General features: G+C 37.2%; 1 protein-coding gene across 1 annotated transcript in view; it reads right to left on the minus strand.

The window, feature by feature from the left end:
• LOC135213232 (PRKCA-binding protein-like) overlaps positions 1 to 16,578 on the minus strand; it is a 41,494-nt gene extending 24,916 nt beyond the window's left edge. Inside the window, exon 1 of the mRNA XM_064247210.1 lies at positions 16,005 to 16,578. Coding sequence (XP_064103280.1) covers positions 16,005 to 16,578 — 574 coding nt within the window. The remainder of the gene's footprint in view (positions 1 to 16,004) is intronic.
• Between the last annotated feature and the right edge of the window lie 298 nt (positions 16,579 to 16,876).

The raw sequence follows: 16,876 nt of genomic DNA on the forward strand, positions 1-16,876 counted from the left end.
GCTCTGTGTGTGTGTGTGTGTGTTTGTGCCGATATCCTACATCTAGTCGTTATTACCACAAGTAATACTTGAAAGTCACTTCATCGTTTCCTTTTTAAATGTGTAAATGAATGAATGTCACAGACTGCATAACTGGAAACGTAGCAGTTAATTTTAGACCTATAATAGTTACTAAAATGCCTGTTGGCCTTCTCTATCTCTCTCTCTCTCTTTCGGACGTTGTCTTGAGGAGACGTAAATGAGAGGGGGTTGGGGGGGGGTAGAGGGGGTGGGGGGGGGGGGGGGAGGGATGATATCTCTGCCAGGGTCCCGTTAGGGTCTCCGATTAGGAGGTAGGAGGGGGAGGAGGAAATGGGGGAGGAGAAATTGCCCGCCACTCTTTTGATGAGTCTTGAATCGTGGACATCCACTGACGTATCATTTCATTTATAGTCTTGGATTATTGCTTTCCTTCCTTCCTTCCGTCCTTAGTCTACTGATTATTCAATTCATTGTGGTCGTTATTGGTCGTTTCCAGTCGTTTCTGACTAACTGCTGTTCAGCGGAGGACCAGCTTTGTATATTTGAGCTCAATATCTATTAATTGTTGTTATTCGCAAATATTCACTTCCTTGATTATGCGTTGAAATTCCCTCTTGGTCTGTTGCCCAAAGTTGGTTGAATTTGGCCAGTTGCAATTGCAACGCCCCCCTGGGTTGAATTTGCAATGACTCACCACTCTTTCGTTAAATGTTGTAGTACTAAAAGTTCAAAGTGTTCTCCACTCACATCAGTTGCTTTCAATATATTATTCCATTGTTTCCGTTTGGGAAGAGAGAGAGAGAGAGAGAGAATTTCTCTCTGTTTAAATCAAAATTCAAACTACGTTCGTTGTCGCAAATAACAAAGTCTTCTTATAACACTTAAGTGTGGATGATGTAACAAAAGTCCAGATTTAAAACCTTACCAAATATACCAGATATAGAGTCTGCTAATGATACAGTCCCAGCGTTCCTGTCTTCTAGGCCTAGAAGGACCTTATCCTTACTCCTGGTTCCATTAGTGCCCTCAGGAATGATGTTCCGAAGGGAATGTGGTTCCATTGTGCATTCATTAGGCCAAGACTTCTTATTCCTGTCAGGCCTCCTCGTTTTATATATACGTGTATATATATATATAGAATATATATATTATATATATATATATATTATATATATAGATGTACATATATATGACAATTAGAGGGAACAACACTTGTTTTGTCATATCTAAATGAATATTCATTTTTTTAAACTTCAGTAACAGATAGATTGACAAGCTCTGTGACTTTTTCAAGAAGTATGTAGTGTTTTAGTGACGTTCATATAATCACTTGAGCAGACATTTTGGGCGAAAGTAATCTAGTAGTAGGAGGGCGGTTTATTTTTGTAGGTGGGTGGGTGGTAGTGGGCGGTTAAGCAAAAAATCGTGCACTTTGGGTTAAAAGCATGAAACCTGGCACACTGGTCCTTTAGGCTCTACTGATTAATTCTGGATGTGGATCCCCTTCAGCAACCACCTCTGATGGCTGTTATAGACATTTTTCCAAAATGGCCGCCATTTTTTATAAATGCGTATAACCTTGGCATTCTTCATCATAGAATCACAATCTTGGTGTCAAAATGTACAGTTTTGAGGTTGCCAGAAACAGTGGACATGTCACTAGCATCATATGGCAGCCATATTAGTCAATTTTCAGTATGGCAGCCTTTTTTGTCAGATGCTTATTCATCATGAGAGTGCTGCCTTCAAGATTGTTGGTGACTGGTTAGATGGCAGCAGATGGACTACAGCCATCTGCAATGCTAGTGGTGTAGCTGATTCTTTGCTAAAGGCCTCACATGTAACCAGAACAAGACATGTCCATCAAGTGGCAGCTGCTGCTCTCTTCCTCCTGAAGCACAATGCTTATGGACAAGACATAGAATCTCTATCTGAAGGAGAAGAGCCCATGAGGTTTACAACTTGGAATTACAAGATGTAAGCAGATCAGCCCCAATTTCAATACTGGGAGCTTGTTCTTGAATTGAGCTGTGCATCTTTGAGATTATTGCATCCATCAGGAAAGGTAATTTCCAAGGCTACATAGAATCACTTGCTCAGTTTATTCCATGGGTATTCAGCCTTGACCATATCAACTATGCGAGGTGGCTATCAGTCCATATAAGGGGGGGGGGGGGGGGATATGTGCCTCCCTCTCTGAAAGCATCCTTCCGTCTACCAAGAATTCACTGTAGGAGGGTTTGTGGCATGCAAGACTGGACGTCCATTTTCTGCAATGGCTCTTGATCAGGCCCATGAGCAAGTCAATGCCTTGGTGACAGGTGAAGGAGGAGCAGTTGGACTGACTGACAATCCAAATGCCCTACAGCGCTGGATGGTCGCAGGCCCAGAGATATCAAGGATGACCGCGAGGGTTCGAAGAGTTAAACCATTGATGGATTTTTCACTAAAGCGACCAAATGAAGCAAAAAACCCCGGCTACTCAGATGACCTTTTCCAAAGAAGTGACAGCCCTTGTCGATGTCACAGAAGACATGGGAAACCCATTCAAAGAAGACAGTGGGGATCTCCTAACTTTGAACACAAAGGTCATTATGAACTCTGATGTACAGAACACTGGAATCTGTGTACAAGGTGGGCAAGGAGCAACATGATTTATTTATCAAGGAAAGGTTCCTGGATAGAACCAAGTCAATCAAGGAGCCAATCAAGAAGAATAAATTCCCTTTGTTCTCAAAGAAGAACTGTCAATCTAAAGAAAAGTCACAGATGGCAACAATGAAAGAAGATTGCTTTTTATTTTCAAGACTGTACATTGCATGCCAGTCTAGAGAAGGCAACCTTGAGGATTTCTTCAAGCACGAAAATCAGCCATGACCCCCATCACTTTCCAAGGATGGTGACATGAGGTCAGGGAACAAGGCAGATCGTCTTCATGAGCTTGAATCTATGACCCAACTACCTGAAGGAAGCCCAGAAGTTACAACTTTGATCTTAGATGGAGCCATCATTGTACAAATGCTTTCCTCAGGGACCTCAAAAACATTTGGAGACTACACCAATACATGCCATACATTCGACACCAGCTGGAACATGTGAACAGATTGGACATGTGTGGGATGTGTATGTATTGAGCTGTGCCTTGTACAATGAGGCACCCTGTGAAGTTATTATGACCTGCGATGTTATACGCAAGTATCCGTTGGTTTACTTCCCATCTTCTTCTGAGTGTCGTCTACTGCGACGATAAAGTCGAAGTAGTATCTCCTTTGGGTATAAAGGCGAAGACGTTCAAACTCATGATGATAACTTCAACAAGTATATTTGTGAAAACTACATCTCTGGAGTAGAGGCAAGAAGGCAGTTAAGAGAACTTGCTGAGTGGAGGTAGAGTTCTGAGTTACAAAAGGCATCACAAAATCATAGCAGAGCAAAGCGGCTCATCAAAACACAGACATACAGACGAACATATGAGAGAAAGTCACGTAGCGTCTGCATGGGTTATAGGTCACCATGTTCTCAGGCGAAAGGATTGTGACCTGGTTGACATGGTTATCACAGGCAAATGCAAACCAGGGCGATGCAAAGACAACACGTCACAGCTAGCTTGCATTCCCCTCATTTATGTCGTTATCACACTCCTTGCCATCTCAACAGTGACCCCTTGGGTCAAGGTATTTTTATTTAGGTGAAATATATATTTCCACTTTTAAAAATGTGACTATTACATTATGTTCGGTCGGCTACAAAACCAAACACTGAACATTTAAGTTTGACTTATAGGAGTGTGATACAGACATTATTGTGGATATATATATATAATATATATATATAGTATATATATATAATATATATAGATATATATCTATATCATATAGGAATACTCATAAGTAAAAGAAAAAATACATGGAAGATACAAATCCATATACAGGATAAATGCATATGATATCATACCAATATTAAAGATAACATGTCATACATAATTATAGTTATATACTGCAAGTCATGAAGATATATATTCAACAGAAGTACTACTGTACGACTGATGTTTACATGACACAAGAATTACATTCTAAAAAAAACAAGTGGTACCAAAAAATGTGATAAGATAAAAGGTAACTGAATAAGAATAGGTGCTACCTGATTAGCTTATACGGATTCAAGTAAGATAATAGGTAACTGAATTAAGAATAGTTGCTACCTAATTAGCATATACTGATTCAAGTAAGATATTAGGTACTGATTAATAATAGTTGCTACCTAATAAATATATATATATATATATAATATATATATATATAATATATATATATAATATATATATATATACTGATTCAAATAGATTCAGATAAGTGTACACATTACAAGATTCCTGGTGCGTACACACACAGACATATTGATTCAATGTAAAACTTCAATTGATTATATAGGTGCGCTACCAGATATATGAATGATAAAATGATAAATAAGCTTCTCATACTATACATATGGAGTGCAATGTCACAGAGGCTCCTGTTGCACATTTAGCCAGCGTCCAAACCACTTTCTACACAAAACAATTCCAAACAACTTCCACCTGAGTCAAATGAATTGGCCAGTTTCAAGTGGCTCTAAAATCAAATGCCTTAAGGGCTAATGGGAAAGTGTCAGGGCGGGGTACGACGTTCTGTTGATGATCCATTCTTGTTTTCCTCAACCTACGCCAAGCAAATACGTTAGCGGTGACCAGAACCACCACCAACACGCATGTAACAGCCAGCAGTGTGTAGAACCGTAGATCCTCGTTGACATGGTAAGCCCTTGAAGTGTGGTCCAAACCCGAAAGTTTTGATAGTTGATAAGCTACTTTTGCGTTGTATGGAAGGGGTAAAGCTGGGATGATGGTACTCGACCAAGAAAAATTTGTGAAGTAAGCTCATTCCCTTATGATGGTGCTTACTCCACGGACCGTGTAGTTGGGCGTCACTCCACTGCAGCCGTCCACAGCGACGAACATCCGTGAAGAGGCCGTTGATCCGTCCGGGCAAGTGACATGAAACCCTGCTCTGTCGTATCGTATCCTCGATCCGTTATTCAGCCTGTAAGCGAACTTATACTTGTCAAAAGGGTAAAGTTGTTTTAGACATCTTTCACGCGTATGAGAGAGAGAGCCGTTTAGCACTAGACCTAACTCACATGAATCCCCTGATATATTGTGGAATTCAAAGGAGTCAGCTGTACAAACTTTATTACCCATGGTCTCTGCACAGTGAGTGAGCCTATCCAGGTCTCTGATAACCGTAAATGTTTCCTTATTAGGGGAAATCAAAACGTATCCCGTCAGATTAGATATTACTGGTGATGAGTTATTTGTCATGAAAGTAGGGAACGGTGCAATTTTGTAAGATTGATAGGCATCAGAAGAATTAAAAGGAATGTTAATCATGATCCTGTAATTCTCAACACTTACTGATATTAAGCTATAATAAAATTCTATCTTATGTGTATCTAACAAAGGGATATAACCAAGTTTCTCTCGTCCGTTCTCTAAAGTTAAAAGATGTGGTGAGAGAACACCCTTTGTAGCTAGCGTGATAGCTTCCACATAGTCTTTTGATTTCTCGATAAAATGTGAAATTTTTGTACGGATATGGTCTACTTTAGAACTGTAATATGCTAATGTTGCCAGCAGGTGTTGCACTTCCATCATCTGATTGATATTACTGGAATGTTCGTTCACCAATGTCATAAGTTGATTGATTGATGATAATTGCTTACGGAGTTCGGAAAAAACTAATTTATTTTCATGCTGCAAAAATTCAATTTTCTTATTCTGATCGTTAATTTTAAGACAATCTGAGATTCCCAAACCTAAATTTGCAACAGATCCGAAGATGTTGAGCGCCGCAAATATAAACGGGTTACATCTTTCTAGGCTACTGTGTCTCACGGTCCACATGAGAAGGTCACGAGCCAGACATTCTGCCTAAGCAGTTTTGTTTTGCAAGTCGTATGATAACATTTCTGCCACACTTAGAGTTTGAGCTAGCAGAATCTCTGGATTAAAAGGAAAATGACGATCATGTAATTGATTCAATGATTCAGCAAACCGCGATAAGTCGCTCTTTAGGTTAATGACATCATCTTCTGGCAGGAAAACCGCTCGTAAATCAACTTCTAGAACTATATTGCTTGCTGTGATAAAAATATCTTTTGTTCTTTCGATTATAGAGCCATGTGTAAAATGTATATTTTTTGTTTTAGCACTCCTCCCATATGACATGCATGTCCGAATAAACAGTACCACTCCAAACAATATAAGCTTCATGTTGGAAACCTGCAATTAGTGAGATATATGTAATTACTCGTCTTTGAATTAACTACTTTTATACAAACAGATAAAAAATATATTCATACAAATGATATAGATACATACTTTATCATGCAAGTTTCATATATAATTTTTATTAGGTATGTTTCATATATATAACCATACATAATTTCTTCTCTTTTCTTTTTTTTCTTTCTTTCTACCCTCTTTCCCTTAACTGCGAACGTGGGCCATTGGTATGGTCCTCACATCAGTAGGTTTGGATATGTTTTGAACTTTTAGTCGGTTGGCCGTTAATATTTCTAAAATGCTAAACGGGCCTTCAAACTTAGGTGTTAGCTTGTAGTTCAAACCCTTTCGTACATATACTTGGACATGTATTTGATTGCCTACCGCATATGATTTAGTTGGCTTAGCGATTTTATCATGATTTCTTTTCATTATGATTTGTGATTCTTCTAAATTCTTACGAAGTATATTATATCGGCTTACACTTGTTTCCATAACATCCCTTAGGGGATTGGATAAATTGGTTGTAGGCGTAAATACATGGAAAGGTGTTCTAGCTGGGGTACCGTACAGTGCTTCGTGCGGCGACATTTTGATAGATACATGATATGAATGACTAAGTGTGCTTAGGACTGCAGGTATGGCAATATCCCAGTTGGGATCCATTCCCCTGAGTGTAACTCGTAATACGTTTAACACCTTCCTATTTACCCTCTCAACTAATCCATTCGACTCTGGGTGATAAATCATGGTATTGATTTTCTTAATGCAAAGGAATTCACACAACGAGTTCAGGAAATGATTATTGAATTCTCCATCCGAGTCAGAGATTATCATATGTGGAATTCTGTGTTTACAGATGCAGCACTCGTAAAATTTCATAGTGCATTCAATCGCGGTTTTAGTTTTTAGTGCTATCAATTCTGTATATCGAGTCAAGGCATCTATTAACACTAAGAGGTGCTTATTTCCTCGGTCAGACTCGTAAAACCCTGTTAATAAATAAAAGTGTACTCTTTCAAAGGGTTGGTTGGGCATGGGATAGGTCCCCAAACTGACAGGTGTCTTAGTGTGCCCTTTGTTTTCATGACAAACGTGACAATTAGCTATGTGTTTTTTTATATCTGTAAGCATCGTAGGCCAATAAAATAGTGATTTAGCTTTCTTTGACATGATAGAGAACCCTGGATGACCATGTAATGGATTGGAATGCAACCAGTTTAAGATGGTTGGTATAAGCGAGATTGGTACCACTACCTGGTCCTTAGTCACCTGTGGGGTGTTTCGGGTTTTCCTTGTCACGGACCTACACAGAATGTTATCCTTGATTATATAATTCTGCTGCGTATACTTCACATATTCCTCTTCTTTAGGATTGCCGTTCAAAGCATCTATTATTTTCTTTAACTGCGGATCTTTTCTTTGTTCAGTCTGTATGAGTTCAGCGCTCCAACCCGGGTCTTCCTGTTCAGATACAGTTTTAACAATAGGCACAGATGTTGATATATCTACTAGTTCAGCTAATGGCTCCGTACAAGATGGCACGGGTTACGTGATAGTGCATCAGCAATGATATTTGCTTTCCCAGATAGATATCCTATCCTTGCGCCAAAGTCCTGAATGATCATATGCCACCGAGTTCTTTTGGGACTGTGACTAAAGCCTTTGAAGAAGTCGGTGAGGGGCTTATGGTCAGTAAGAACTTGACAAGATAGCCGTATATTATGAACTTAAAATGTACTAGTGAGTTAAAAATAGCGAGCCCTTCCTTGTCTATTACTGCATATTTACTTTCAGAAGGTCTCAGTTTACATGAATAAAAAGCTATAGGGAAGAACTGTTTGTCATATTGCTGAAGCAGTACCCCTCCTACCCCTTGGAAAAGACAGTTGGACAAGATTTTTGACAATAGAAAGTGAAAACAAAATTTCAAATTTAAAATTGGAAAATTATTTACTGACCAGATACCCAACAGAAAACATGAAATTTCGTCAAACGCAAACAAATACATGGATAGTGGAAACCACTACTAAAGCCCAATCAGAAAACTACTTACAAATTACGAACATAGATAACACAAAAATAAAAGTCACCAAGCATAATAAACTTAATAGTATTTGTGGTACAATAATCCTGCCAAATAATGATGACGAACTAATCGATAAAAATATGTTGATGGACTCTCTTAAGAAAAGATATAAAAACATTGAAGACTGTGACATCTATGATATCCCAAGTAGGAAAAATTCAAAAATCAATATACAAATAGCTAAATTGAAATTTGAAGGAAACGAACTCCCTTTAACTATTAAAGTATTAGGGCAGACGAGAGAGATAAGACCATATATCCCTAAACCACTACAGTGCAAATCATGTAATAAATATGGCCATTCAAATAAAAATTGTAGAGAAGCTCCAAGATGTGCATGTTGTGGATCATACAACCACACAACAAAATGGGACTGTGAAAACCCAATTTGCATAAATTGTGGTCAGAATCACCACTCAAGATCAAAGGAATGCGCATATTACTTATATAACACTGAACTAAAAATCTTACAAGAAAGAAGTGGAATGTCAATAAGAGAAGCTAAGATAGAACTAAAAGTAAGAGGTTTACAAGATCCAGCAAGGAAAAACACATATAAAAAGGTAGTAAATAAAGAAGTGCAAAACCAAATTCCTACAAAATTGCACAATATAGATCAAACTGAGAATACTCATAATATAAAGGCCCAAAATTCAAGCTCGGAAGCTACAGAACATATAAGCAACACAAATTTATATAATATATTACCAACACCAGAAATACATGAAGACAAAATGAATTTGGAGGACAAGCAAAATACAAGAGCTAATTCAAAAGACAAAAAAAGACTACTTGAAACAACCCCACCCAAATCCAAAAAACAAATTAAACAATCAGTAAGACCCAAAATCTATATGGATAAAAATGAATACCGAGAAGACAAAGTCAACGAAAATTGCTTGCAAACAAAAAATGAAAAAAGAGAAACCCAAATAAAAGAGAAAGTTAAAACATCAGATAAAATTGATGAAAGTATTGAAATAGAACCCAAGATCAAAAGCCATTTAAATGCACCTCTAATAAAAATAACATCTGAGACTCTTCAGCCAATAAAGAAAACAATAGCAGAAATACATCACCCACCAAAAGAAGAACAAAGTACAGCAAAATTATATAACTTTAATAAAATTCAAAGTTCAGGAAAACAAATAAAGATACTAAAACAAAACCCAAAACCTTCTTAAAATGTCTATTTTACAGTGGAATATTAGAGGATACGTATCAAATAAGGAAAACTTAAAATCCCTAATTAGAGAATGTAATGCAAATATCATTTGCTTACAGGAAACTAAAATAGGTAACAATGTTCTCAATGCTGGCATAAATTATAATGTGTGGAAATCAACACAAATTTTAAATGACAACAGCCAAGGAGGAACTGCAATCATAACGCATTCGTCAATAAAATGCCAACCTGTTAGGATTAACTCAGTAATACAGGCATGTGCAGTTCAAGTATTCCTAGAAAAAAAAATAACAATATGCTCAATATATATGGAACCATCTTTAGAAAGTCGCTTAATAGATCATCTTGGAAATAATAGACAATTACAAGTGGAAGACTTAGAAAATCTAATAGAACAATTACCAAAGCCTTACTTATTAGTAGGTGACTTCAACGCCAAACATCCCATGTGGGGAAGTACATCATCTGACAGGAGAGGAAATATTCTCCTAGATTTTATAGATAACAAAATTTGATTATTTTAAATGATGGTTCTCCAACAAGATTTGATGTTTATCATAATAGCACCTCTACAATAGACATCACTTTATGTTCCCCAGAAATTGCCACAGATTTCAGTTGGAAAGAAATAAATAATAATTATTTGGGAGTGACCACTGGCCAATACAAATTGAGCAAAAAAATAATTCTAATATAACATATATACCGAAGAGGAAAATGGAGGAAGCAAATTGGAATTTATATAAAGAGAAAACGGTGATTAACAAAAAACTATCTGACTTTAGAAACCACATAGATGCTTATGAACATCTCGTAAAAACAATAGATGATAAAGCAAATGAAACTATTCCAGTTACCTCAGGCAATCCGACTAGACCACTGGTACCCTGGTGGAATGAGGAATGTAAAGCAGCAAGGAAGATTACGAGAACATGCTTTAGAAGATATCTGAGACATAAATGTGATGCCAATAGAATTTCATATTTGAGAGTTAAAGCAAAGCAGAAAAGAATATTCAAGATAGCCAAAAGAAATTCATGGAAAAAATATATTAATAATATAAATTCTAAAACTCAAGACAAAGAAATCTGGAAGAAAATAAATAAACTGCAGGGTAGATATCGGCCAGAACCATTACCTACATTAAAAGTAGAAAACAAGTATATTTCAAACCCCAAACTAGTAGCCAATGAATTGGGAAAATGCTTCGCCAAAACATCTAGTATCTCGAATTATACGAAGAAATTCCAATTAAAAATCAAAAATTATATCCCAATACCAATAAAATCTAATAATCAGGAAATCTATAATCTTCCTTTCACCATGGAAGAACTGGAAAATGTCCTGAAACTTGCAAATCCAACAGCTCCGGGGGAAGACAACATTAGATATGAAATGATAAAAAATCTTCCAGATGAAAGCAAAACCTTTTTATTAGAAATTTTAAATGAATTATGGCACTCTCACAGCATGCCTAAAACCTGGAAAGAATCTCTAATCATACCGGGCTTAAAACCAGGAAAAGACCCAGAGTCACCAAGTAGCTATAGGCCAATAGCCTTTACTAGTTGTCTAAGTAAGATATTTGAAAAAATGGTGAATAACAGATTAATATGGGTATTAGAAAATAAACGGCTATTGTCAAACAGACAGTTTGGATTCAGGAAAAATAAAAGTACCATAGATCCCCTCTTAATGATTACAAGAGAGATACAAAATGCAATGGTTGGTAAAAAACAAACAATAGGAGTATTTTTCGATTTAGAGAAAGCATATGATACCACCTGGAGGGGAGGGATTTTAAAAAAATTGATAGAATGGGGAATAGGAGGCAATTTATATGAATATATTAGGGAATTCCTATCTGAAAGATATATAAAAGTCAAAGTGGGGGCAGAAATCTCCGAATCATTTATCCAGGAGGAAGGAATCCCCCAAGGTAGTGTAATAAGCGTGGCGTTGTTTGCAATAGCAATAAATGAGATAATGGAAATGATCCCACCAGGAGTCCAAGGATCCCTTTTTGTAGATGACTTCGTCATATATAGTAGCGGTGAAAAAGCGCTGGACATAACCAACAGATTGCAAGCAGCCATAAATAGGATAAAAAAATGGGCCGATAACAAGGGTTTTAAATTTTCACCTTTTCACCGCAAAAAACAAAAGCAGTCAGATTTACTAGATCAAGAAAACAGGAATTAATTCCTACTTTATTCATAAATAATTATATAATTGAATATTATGATGAGATTAAATTCCTCGGTGTTAATACTTGATAAAAAACTTACATTTAAAGAACATGTTGAACAACTGGCGATAAAAGTGAGAAAATCATTAAATATAATAAAAGTAATTGCGCATAATGACTGGGGTGCTGATAGAACCTCTCTGATAAAAGTATATAAGGCTATTTGTCTAAGTAAACTTGATTATGCATGTCAAGTATATGGTAGTGCTTCTAAAACCCTATTAACAAAACTGGATGTCATACATAACATGGGTATTAGACTATGCACTGGAGCCTACAGAACTTCCCCCGTGGAAAGTCTGTATGTAGAAGCAGGAATAGATCCCCTGAAAGTACGAAGAGAAGAAATGGGATTAAAATATATAGCTAAAATAAATAACCTTAATGATAATCCAAACACCAAATATATGAAGAACATAACAAATAATTATGACAATAAACCAAGAGCCTCTAAACCATTGGAGAATAGATTAAAACCTGATATAGAACATCTAAAATTAGGAACAAGTAGCATATCAAAAATAACCACTCCTAAAATACCTCCGTGGAGACATGCTAAAATAGAAATCTGTGAGAAATCATTTAATAAGAATGTAACAGATGCACAATTAAAGAGTGAATTTCTGTCACACCAGGAAAAACATAAACGGGATATTAGTATTTATACAGATGGTTCCAAGTCGAAGGAGGGTGTAGGCTATGCTGTAGTAACAAAAAATATAAAAATAAGGGAAAAAATTCCAAAAATATGCTCGATATTCACTGCAGAGATAAATGCTATATTAGAGGCTATAAAACATGCCTTTATGGTGGGAAAGGCAAACGATACCTTTGTAATATACACGGATTCTTACAGTGCTTTAGAAGCGCTAAGACAATACACAGTTTCTCATCCCGTAATTGAAGAAATAAGGGAGTGGATAGATATAATAGTAAAACGGAAATCTATAAATATAAAACTATGTTGGGTCCCTTCCCATGTGGGTATAAAGGGTAATGAAGAGGTGGATAAAGACGCCAAAAAGGCAGTAAAAAAGGAGTCTATCAAAAAAATACAAATACCTTCCAATGACATTAAAACAACAATAAATGAATACTGTCAATCAAAATGGGAAAAAGAATGGCTAGAATTGAATCATAAATTAAAGCATATTAAACCATCTGTAAAACCTTGGAATAGACAACAATGTCAAAGAAGGGAAGATGTCATATTAACAAGATTAAGAATAGGACACACATACTTAACACACAAATACTTGATGTTGCAAGGCGAGGAAAGACAGGCCCCTTACTGTGACCATTGTCGTACTCTGGTCACAGTCCGTCATCTACTAACTAAATGCAATAAATTCGAAAGAAAACGAAGATCCAACAACATATATAACATACCACTTGAAGAACTATTGGGAGAAAATACCCCACTTCAAAATATAATAAAATATCTCAAAGAAATAAACCTGCTTTATATGATATAACGTCTTATAATTTCATAGTTATACAGTAAGCGCTGAATGGCCTTTGCTGCCCCAGTGCTTGGTGTTACACCTAAACTTTATAAAACCAACCAACCAACCCTCCTACCCCTTGGTCTGAGGCGTCGGTTGCGATAAAGAATTCCTTATTGAAGTCAGGGAATTTTAAGATACGGGAACTGCATAATTCCTCTTTCAAGGTATCGAATGCCTGTTGATGCTTTTCAGACCATATAAAATCTATGCCCTTCTTCGTAAGATCAGTTAGAGGAGCGGCTATAACAGGAGTAGTTGCGAATGAAACGACGGTAATAGCCACTACAGCCAAAAAATGGCTGTATCCCCATGACGTTAGTAGGTGTTGGAAAGTTACGGATAGCCGACACCTTATCGTGGACCACCTTAAGTCCTTGACTAGACACCGTGAAACCTAAATAGAGAGTTCTGTTTTAAAAAAACTCACACTTAGTTATCTTCACTCTTAAATTATGTTGCCTTAGTCTCTGTAGCACTAGCTCTAGTTTACGTAAATGTTCTTCTAAGGTATTAGAAAAGATTACAAGGTCGTCCATATAGGCATGTAGGGTATCCCCTAACAAGTCTCTGAACACTATATTAATCATTCTGGTAAATGTAATTGGGGCGCAATGTAAACCAAAAGGCATACATGAAAATTCATAATGTCCCCTGGCTGTGCTGAAGGCGGTGTATGGGATACTCTCCTTTTCTGAAGGTATCTGGTGAAAGCCTTTATGTAAGTCCAAACTGGTGAAATATTTGTTCTGTCCTAACAAAGATAAAATATCGTCAGTACATGGCACTGGGAATCAATCGGGAATCGTTTCCTCATTTAAGCGGCGAAAATCTATGCAAATACGCCAAGTTCGATATTTTTTCGGTACGACGATTAAGGGGAAATTATAAGGGCTGTTTGATTTCCAAATGACTCCTTCTTCTACATTTTACCTACTTCATCATTCATCTCATTCTGGAATTTCATAGGGAGTCGGTACGAAAGTACGTAAATAACCTTATGCTTGTCTTTTAGCCGTATTTGGTGTTCAATAACATCTGTTTTTCCCAGAGATCCCTCGGTAGTGGAGAACACATCATGATAGTTAGTTAAAAGATCAAAAAATTTCTGCTGAATCTCCTCTTCTTGAATGTCTTTATTTATTTTACTTTTGATAGATTGTAAGATGGATTCGTCCACAACAGGTTGAGCGTGATTAATTTCAGCGATAGTGAGAATGTGATACTTATAAACTTCCACATCCACGATGTGTTGATTTTTGTGGATCACTAGATTGGTATTCAAATGGTTACAGACTTCAATGTTAACTTTTTGCTGTGAACCAACAGTGTATAGCGCTTGTGTTACGGACAGTCCGTTAATTTTCATAGTGTCGGAAAGGATTAACATTTCGGACCCCGGCAAGGTCTTCTTTACATGCACTAATATATTCGAAGGTATGTTCGGCTCGAGAGTTTGCGTGCAGTCTGCTATTACGGGTGTGTGAGAATTCTGTTGGGTCGCTTGAACAATGTCATGATTCATGAGACAAGTGATTGGTTCCTCAATGTACGTTACTGTTTGATTGTTTGTCTCCTTTTTGTCCAAAACTGATTTTAAGGTGTTAGAAGATTTATAGAATTTTCCTTTGATATACACGCCGTGTTTGGCAGGGGCTAAGGTAATGTTTTGAATGCCCATAGACGGGTATCCTATAATTACAGCTGGATACATATCAATGTTTTGTACAACGATAAAGGTATCGGCTAGCGTGCGCTTGCCCACCTTGTACTGAATTTGAGTTACTCCTGCTACACTTAATTCATTATTTCCAATACCCGAAAGTCGTACTCCGGACTTTTCAATAGGAAAGTTCGAAAACAACATGTGATGAGTCCGGAAATCCATGATATTACGTGGACTACCGGAATAAAAAAACAGTGTGAAGGGCCCATGCTCTAAATTTACGGCATGCAATGTAGGACGTAATTCATCTTTACTGATAATAGCATGTATACGGTGAAAGTCTACGGGAACCTGCACTGGTTTTTTGGATTCGGTCGTGTGGTTCATAGGAAAATTCTGGGTCTCGCATAGATCTTGTAGGTGATTAAATTTGTTATTTGATTCAAAAGATGTTGATACGAATGACCCAACATCACTCTCTCCCCCGCTGGAGTTAATTACGTGGTATTTGTTTTGCTTTGCACACTCGGAAAATTTGACTGACTCTGTGAGTTTTGGTTAGACGGCCCAGGAACAGAATTTCCTGAAGCACGATTTGTTTGTTTCTGATTTTGAGCCGAGTTTCTGTTTGCCTGTTTATTTTTATAGTAATGAGGATTCTTCTTCTTATTATCATTGGCAACATTTTGTGTGCTTTTGGCATTCTGTTGTTGTTGGTAACGTGAGAAACAACGATTGTAAGAATGACTGGAGCTGTTATGAATTGAACAATAACGCGTTAGGCAGCCTCCAATCATATGCCCTGTGCGCTTACAATTGAAACAATTTACCCCTGCTGCGTTATTATTGATTATATTTACTTGCTGTGGTTTACTTTCATTCTTTGCAAAAACTTGAGTAAGCAAGGGGTCCAGATCAGTGCACTTAGACATATGTTTCTTAATTTGTTTATATATGACTAGTTCTGTACTATCGGGCGCTAGCTTCTTGTCAAAGCATCGTACCAAAGCTTCCGGCAACATAACTGTTATGCAGGTTAAATATGTGAGCCTGATAAAATCTTTCACGCCCATATTCCTTCCCGTAACCCAAGTGGAAGTACGCAAACTATCCTGATATTCATTCAGCCGATCAGCAATTAGTGCCGCTCTCTCTACAACGTTAAGTTGAGTCATACAGGCCAGATTAAGGATGTTCCTCAAAGCTAAAACTACATTCAACGCTTCTTCACTGCCATATATGGCTCTTAATCTAATTTTAAATTCATCCCATGTATCCGCCTCTTGGAAAGAGACTCTTCTCAGGTACAAACCTGCATCTCCTTTAGCAAAGTCAATGAAACTTTTAGCTTCCTGTAATTGTACGGATGGGTCAGTGATGCATTTTGCTTTTAAATGAGCATCTACTGACGAGATCCAAGATTCTACGCTTTGAGGCAAGAACCCGTTGACCCGGCCTTGAAAGGGAGCAATTGCAGACCTTGCGCTGATCAAAGTAACAAGAGGGTTGCTCGGTGCGGGATTACTGGGTGCAGTGGTGGCCATCGTGACTTTTGTTTGTTTTTTATCACTACGATTCCTAGCTATCCTATCGAAATATCTATATGAATACACTCGTCCACTCATAAACGCATATGCAATATGAGATAAGAAAAATGTGTTACAGATAATAATAGAGTCCCCAAAAATTATAAGTTTAAAAGCAGATAATATGATAAAGATATTTCCGGAGAACTTCTGAAAGAAAAAAAAGTAGCAACAAAGATAAAAAAAGGGCTGCAGGGCGAGAATCCGCAGTTGAAGATAGATTCCTGCAAGAAAGGAAGATTAAGAATAACGTATA

This window comes from Macrobrachium nipponense, chromosome 42 (assembly GCF_015104395.2).
Source record: "Macrobrachium nipponense isolate FS-2020 chromosome 42, ASM1510439v2, whole genome shotgun sequence".
Taxonomy (NCBI): Eukaryota; Metazoa; Arthropoda; class Malacostraca; order Decapoda; family Palaemonidae; genus Macrobrachium; species Macrobrachium nipponense.